General features: G+C 48.1%; 1 protein-coding gene across 1 annotated transcript; it reads right to left on the minus strand.

The window, feature by feature from the left end:
* Nucleotides 1-4,467: 4,467 nt before the first annotated feature.
* Nucleotides 4,468-6,332, minus strand: LOC109828505. The gene is made up of 4 exons (XM_020395485.1): nt 6,046-6,332; nt 5,592-5,966; nt 5,357-5,512; nt 4,468-5,280 (listed from the first exon to the last, which is right to left on the minus strand). Exons 1-4 carry the CDS (start codon nt 6,317-6,319, stop codon nt 4,532-4,534), a joined length of 1,554 nt encoding a protein of 517 aa, XP_020251074.1. The 5' UTR covers nt 6,320-6,332; the 3' UTR covers nt 4,468-4,531.
* Between the last annotated feature and the right edge of the window lie 636 nt (nt 6,333-6,968).

Below are 6,968 nucleotides of genomic sequence, written 5' to 3' on the forward strand. Positions count from 1 at the left end.
TCGTCGTCACCACCAAAGGTATCCACATCGATCCTGATAAAGTAAAGGCGATCAATGAATTACAACCTCTGAGGAACCTCAGGGAGCTCAGGGGATTGCAAGGACGATTGGCGTATATCCGTCGGTTCATTTCGAATCTCTCAGGAAAATGCCAACCATTCTCCAGGCTCGCAAAGAAGGGCGTATCATTTGTATGGGATGAAGCTTGTCAAAAGGCATTCGAGAGTATTAAGGAATATCTCTCAAAACCTCCTGTACTCGTTGCACCGAAATCGGGCAAACCGTTCTTGATTTATGTCAAGGCGACGAGCCATTCATTAAGTGCATTGCTTGCACAAGATGACGATAACGGTCACGAGCAGGCGGTGTATTATTTAAGCCGAACCATGGTGGGCGCGGAATCCTATGATTGAGAGGGAATGCCTCGCCTTGGTGTTCGCCATTCAGAAGATGCGGCATTATTTGGTCGGGCAGACCATTTACGTCATCTCTAAAGTTAATCCGGTTCGAGTATTCATGACTCAACCCGCTTCCATGAGCTGGCGATTAGCGAAATGGGCCTTACTCTTGTCCCAATACGACTTGCATTTCAAGCAACAGAAGTCGGTCAAAGGACAGGCCATATGCGATCTCCTGGCAGACAATCCAACAACGGACACCGCCGAGGTATATGACGATCTACCCGATGAGGCCCACGAAGTCAACGCAACTTCTCACCAACAAATATGGCGCTTATACTTCGATGGCGCTTCGCGAGTAACTAATGTTGCAAGTGCTCCTGGAAGTTCTAAAGTCTCCTCCGGAGTTGGAGTAGTCTTGGTTTCCCCAGGAAAACATGTGATGTCTCGCGCCTACTCGCTAACCGAGCCATGCTCGAATAATGTAGCAGAGTATAACGCATTGATCATAGGACTCAACTTCACTAAGGAGCTAGGGGTGGAGTATCTCGAGGCCTTCGGCGATTCTCAACTGATAGTCAAGCAAGTTCAAGGAGAATATGAAGTTCGAAGCCAAGATCTCATTCCGTACCATAAGATGGCGGTGGAGATAGCGGAATCATTTGAAGGATTCTTCATCGAACATATTCCACGGCTACAGAATACCTATGCAGATGCGTTGGCCGCATTGGCCGTGTCACTAGCGCAGCCTCCCGAAACAGAGCAGTTTGTTACGGTAAGAACTCACCAACTCCTAGTGCCGCTTTACAGTGAAGATGCCGAGGAAGAAGAAGTTCAAGAGGTACACGCTACTCAAATCGAGTTCGAACCACGAGATTGGAGTTTCCCCCCCATCATCGACTACGTCTTGCATGGAATCTTGCCAGAAGATGTGAAGGAAAGAGAGTCAATCCGGCGAAGAGCACCCAGATTCTACTACAATACTGAGAATCGAACGCTATACCGCAGGGGGTACGATGGGTTGCTACTGCGTTGCCTATCAACCAAAGAAGCTGAAGAGGTCCTTAGGGAAGCGCACGAAGGAGAGTGTGGCGCACACCAACCTGGTCCTAAGCTTTATGACCGCATCAGAAGAATCGGGTATTTCTGGCCTTCCATGATGAATGATGCGATTACATATGCCCGAAAGTGTGATGCATGTCAAGTGCACGGGAATTATGTACACCAACCTCCGGAGCATCTGCATCCTTCGGTTACGTCATGGCCGTTCGAGACTTGGGGAATGGACATTGTTGGTCCTATAAATCCTCCGTCAGTCAAAGGCGACCGGTTCATCCTGGCAATCACCGATTACTTCTCCAAATGGGCCGAAGCAGTTCCACTCAGAGAAGTTAAAACGAGCAACGTCATTGGATTCATCAAGCACCACATCATCTATAGGTATGGTGTTCCAAGACGAATCATACATGACAACGGTCCTCAGTTTGTCAGTAACGCCTTCATAAGGTTCTGCGAAAAGTTTAAAATTCAGGACATCTCGTCGACGGCTTATAATCCTACAGCGAATGGATTAGCTGAAGCCTTCAACAAGACTATCATCAAACTCTTGTCAAAAATCATGAAAACTAATAAACGAGACTGGGATGACAAGCTTGGCGCGGCTCTATGGGCCTATCGGACCACAGTGCGCACACCAACGGGAGCAACCCCGTATTCACTGGTATACGGATGTGAAGCTGTTCTTCCATTGGAGATCCAAATACCATCTCTTCGGATCGCTCTTTCAACCCAGATGTCGACCGAAGAACAACATCAGAAACGCCTCGAAGAACTCGAGAGGCTCGATGAAGAGCGCCTCGAAGCTCAACAACACATTGAGTTTTACCAAGCTAGAATCTCTCGAGCCTTTGACAAAAAGGTTCGACAAAGGAGTTTCAAAGAAGGAGATTTGGTTCTAGCTGCGAAACGGCCTATGATCCTTAACTCCAAGAAAAAGGGTAAATTCGAACCCAAATGGGAGGGACCATTCGTAGTGGAGACAGTCTACTCGAGTGGCGCCTATCGCCTAGTCACCAAAGATGGCGACCGGCTCATGATGCCGATAAACGGCAAATTCCTGAAAAGATACTATCCTTAGTATCTTTTTGGATAACCAATGCATCGGGAAGTTCCCGGAAGAATACCACATGGGTATTCTTAGGGATAACCCGGTCAGTGTGGAATTGACGGATAAGAACTCTACATTCGAACTCTGAAGGTCAGAATGTCTCTTCTTATTCTCGACAAAATTCTCTAACTCTTATGAGTTCCTTTTGTGAGATGAGATCTAATCCTCTGATAGGTTAATCTTTCCTCACCAAACCATCCACTGATCAAATCAAACGACAGTGGACCCACCAACATTTCCATCTGCCAGTCATTGGCGTATCTCAAACTCCAGTTTGGTCAAACCTTCCTACAGTTAGGACCAAAGCCAAAATCCCCTCTCGATTCCTTCCATGAACGAGAGGTCCACTTGAAACAGTCAAACCTATAAAAGTTAGGATTGTTTCCGATCTCGCTTAGTCAAGCCTACACATGGTCAAGACTAAAGTCGAGTCACTCCTTTTCGATAAACGAAAATCCACCTTTGTCCCCTTTTTCCACCAAACCTATAAAAGTTAGGGTTGAAATTGGGTCTTCTCCTCAATGAATGAGGGGTTCTTTGGGTTCAAATGACCAATCCTATAAAAGGTAGTGTCGTTCGAACTTTTCCGATTCTCGGAGTGGAGATCCCACTCTTAGTTTCATCCTGCAGGATTCTGGGGGTGGAGATCCCACCTCGAGTTTCCTTTCCGCCTGAAGATAGAATATAAAATTCTTCCTCTTCGGCAACGGGAGATAGAATATAAAATTCTTCCTCTCTCGTTTCTTTTCCACCGGGAGATAGAATATAAAATTCTTCCTCTCCTCGGACCTTTCCGATGCTCGGAGTGGAGATCCCACTCCCAGTTCATCCTTCCAGATACTGGGGGTGGAGAATCCCACCTCGAGTTTCTTTTCCAGCTGAAGATAGAATATAAAATTCTTCCTCTTTAGCACCGGGAGATAGAATATAAAATTCTTCCTCTCCTCGGACCTTTCCGATGCTCGGAGTGGAGACCCCACTCCCAGTTCATCATTCCGGGTGCTCGGAGTGGAGATCCCATTCCCAGTTCATCCTTCCAGATACTGGGGGTGGAGAATCCCACCTCGAGTTTCTTTTCCAGCTGAAGATAGAATATAAAATTCTTCCTCTTTAGCACCGGGAGATAGAATATAAAATTCTTCCTCTCCTCGGACCTTTCCGATGCTCGGAGTGGAGACCCCACTCCCAGTTCATCATTCCGGGTGCTCGGAGTGGAGATCCCATTCCCAGTTCATCCTTCCAGATACTGGGGGTGGAGAATCCCACCTCGAGTTTCTTTTCCAGCTGAAGATAGAATATAAAATTCTTCCTCTTTAGCACCGGGAGATAGAATATAAAATTCTTCCTCTCCTATTTTGACACAACTTTCAACTTCCAATCCGCGCACTTGGTGCATGGGGAATTTTATCCCGAATCCTAAGTAGGGATAAGTCAACACCTAACACGTGTTGCCGGGTAGCCTATTCCCGTGACAAGGGCAAAGTCTACGTATTCGAAGTCGTAGCATTAAGTCTAAGGGAGTTCATTCCTTTAGCACAACGTTACATGCGGAACGGATTTCGACAATCCGCATGCTAGCCCGATTCAAACGGTAATCGGTAAAGGCGTATCAAACCCGTTGAAGGCTGGGGGTTTGCCAAAAACCCCAAAGTCAACGCCTAACACGCGTTGCCGGGTAGTCTATTCCCGTGAGAAAGACGAAGCCTATGTATTCAAGATCATAGCACAAAGCCTCAGAGAGTTTACTCTCTCAGCACAACGTTACATGCGGAACGGATTTCGACAATCCGCATGCTAGCCCGATTCAAACGGTAATCGGTAAAGGCACATCAAACCCGTTGATGGCTGGGGGTTTGCCAAAAATCCCATAAATCTGTCATTCGGAAGAGATACAGAGAAAACACAAAAGAAGCAAATGCGGATTTTCTATTAATAAATCAAGTCAAAAGCATACAACAAAAGCTCGTTAGTCCGAAGGCAACCGACGGCTAAGAATATGAGACTCTAAACCAGAGAGCCTGTCCATATAGTCCTGCTCGAACTCCGCCTGCAGGCTAGCTCGGACAGAATCTTCGGAACTGTTGAGAACCTCTGCGGCTTCGTGTCGTAGCTTCATCAACCCCTCCTGCACTGATCCCAGCCTGTCGAGTGTCCATTCACGAGAACGCTCCAACCCAACCAGTTCCTCAGAAATGGTAGCGGCAGATTCTTCGGCGCGTTCCAAGGCCTCCTTCAGTCTAGCTATCTCTGCACGAGTGGAATCTAAGGAGCTCACTAACTCAGCTCTGCTGGTGTCTTTCCTCGCCAGAGAGGCCATCAGCTGCTCGACAGTGCGCTCACGTGATCGAAGCTCGCTGCCAACGGAAGATCGCAGTTCATGCCACTGCGTCAACCTATCCTCCACCTGAGAAGATGCAAAAGAGGGAGCTCCACCAGCCTTCAACTCCCTCAGCTCTCGAATCTCTGACTCCAGGGCAGCGAAATCAGCTGTAAAGGAATCGGCCAAATCCGGATATCCCTCTTCCCTCATCATCATCATGTGACGGGAGAAGGAACGCCTGAACTGATCAAAAGAAGACCCTCTGTGCAGAAGCTTATCAATCACGCCGTTATAAAAGGCAGTAAAGAAGCCGAGGTCAGTGCGGAAGACATCCCCATCTGGATTGGTATCGGCCAAGAGAGCATGGACCTGCTCATATAGAGACGGTCGAGAACCTGCAAGCAGCAGTATGGGAGGTCAAGAAACTATTAAATACAATCGAAAAGACCCTAAGGGAAATTCGAGGTATACCTATACCGGCGGAAATCCCCTCGGGTTGGGGTTCGACAGGCTCCGAAGTAACGACAGGAATGCTCATGGAAGGTATATCAACCCTCGTGGGCAAGTCAGTCGTATTAGGCGAAGGCGGGAAAACACCCGAAGCTATAGCAGAATCAGGTACAGCGCCTGGTCATATAGTTGCACTTCTTTATTAGTCAAAATGGAGACTGAGACAAGCAAAGAAGAGAGGAAATTGGATATATACCTGTGGATGAATCACTCTCAAAGAGTGGTCTCACAGTCCCGGTGGGAGCTTGTTCAGCTAACATATCGGCTAACAGTCCAGAGTCAGGTCTCGGGAAGACCGGTGCAGGAACATATCCCTGCTCTTCGAAATCTGCAATAGGGGAGGCCCCATCCCCGTCTGGCCCTTCTGTCGCAACACCTGCAGCACCGGATGTAGGTATATCTGAAAATGAACCGGTGGGATCAACACCATCTGCCTGCCCAAGATCGATGTTCAGATCAATGCCCAGGGAGCCATCACGAAGGGCGTCGCACACCTGCTGCATGAAGCAGTCCATGTTGTCAGCCCCAGAGAATACCGGACCTGGTGGAAGCTCGCCCTCCTCGAAGAACCCTGAATTATGAAACAGGATCAGGGATCCCGGAAGGTAAATCATCTTAAAGCAATAAAAGTGGGTACAACAAAATGTTACCTTCCTCCCCGTCGGCAAAGCCTCCTGAATCTACCCCATGGGAGCGCTGATCAACATGAGGTTTATGGGCAATCTTTTTCCTTTTCGAAGGATCACCCCTCATAGAACCAACGGGGCGGTCATGCGAAGTTTGGCCACCAAACTTGGATTTCGCACGACGGGAAGCGAGCGACCCATGGTCGTCGGCTACCCCACCTGAAACAACAAGAATCATCTCATGAACCAGATCTTTCGCCAATACCAATTGAAGTCGAGAAAGAGGATCAAAGAGCATGACAAACCTGTATCAAGTTCTGCTTGGTCGGTATCTTGGCATCCGGCTTCGAGGAGCTTGGCCCCTCCATCACAACATCTGCAGGGTAACCTGAATGTTGAAAGATGAGGAAAGCTCGAGAAGATACTTTCAGCAAAAACGGGAAATCTTCCTTCCCCATGCTTGAGGAAAATGACATTGAATGTGGATATACCTGAATAAGGGACTGTGGGCTCGACATTATTCATCTGTTCGAGGTCAATGTTCAGATCGATGCCCAGAGACCCGTCATGAAGGGCATCGCACATCTGTCGCAGATCGATGTTTAGATCGATGCCCAAAGACCCGTCATGAAGGGCGTCGCACATCTGTCGCACAAAGCAATCCATGTTATCAGGTCCAGGAGACACTGGACCCGGTGGGATTTCGCCCTCTTCGAAGAACCCTGAAGCATAAAACATGGTTACAAATCCCAAAAGGTGAATCACCTTAAAACAATGAAATGTTACCTTCTCCTCCATCGGCGGTGCTTCCTAGGTCTACTCCATAGGGATGCTGACCGTCATGGGGCTTATGGGCGGTCTTCTTCCTCTTCAGGGCTCCAACCCTTCGAGGGCCAACAGGTCGAACATGCGCAGGCCTATCACACGTTTCAACGTGTGTAGGAGCT

Source organism: Asparagus officinalis, unplaced genomic scaffold, assembly GCF_001876935.1.
Source record: "Asparagus officinalis unplaced genomic scaffold, Aspof.V1 AsparagusV1_Un1874, whole genome shotgun sequence".
NCBI classification, from domain to species: Eukaryota; Viridiplantae; Streptophyta; class Magnoliopsida; order Asparagales; family Asparagaceae; genus Asparagus; species Asparagus officinalis.

What these genes read in the sequence shown, in the direction of transcription:
- LOC109828505 (XM_020395485.1), bottom strand. Translation starts at nt 6,319, where the DNA reads ATGCTCTTTGATCCTCTTTCTCGACTTCAATTGGTATTGGCGAAAGAT. An exon ending in CTTTGCCGACGGGGAGGAAG is followed by an intron (nt 5,967 to 6,045) that starts GTAACATTTTGT and finishes TTCATAATTCAG; the next exon opens with GGTTCTTCGAGGAGGGCGAG. An exon ending in TGAGAGTGATTCATCCACAG is followed by an intron (nt 5,513 to 5,591) that starts GTATATATCCAA and finishes CTATATGACCAG; the next exon opens with GCGCTGTACCTGATTCTGCT.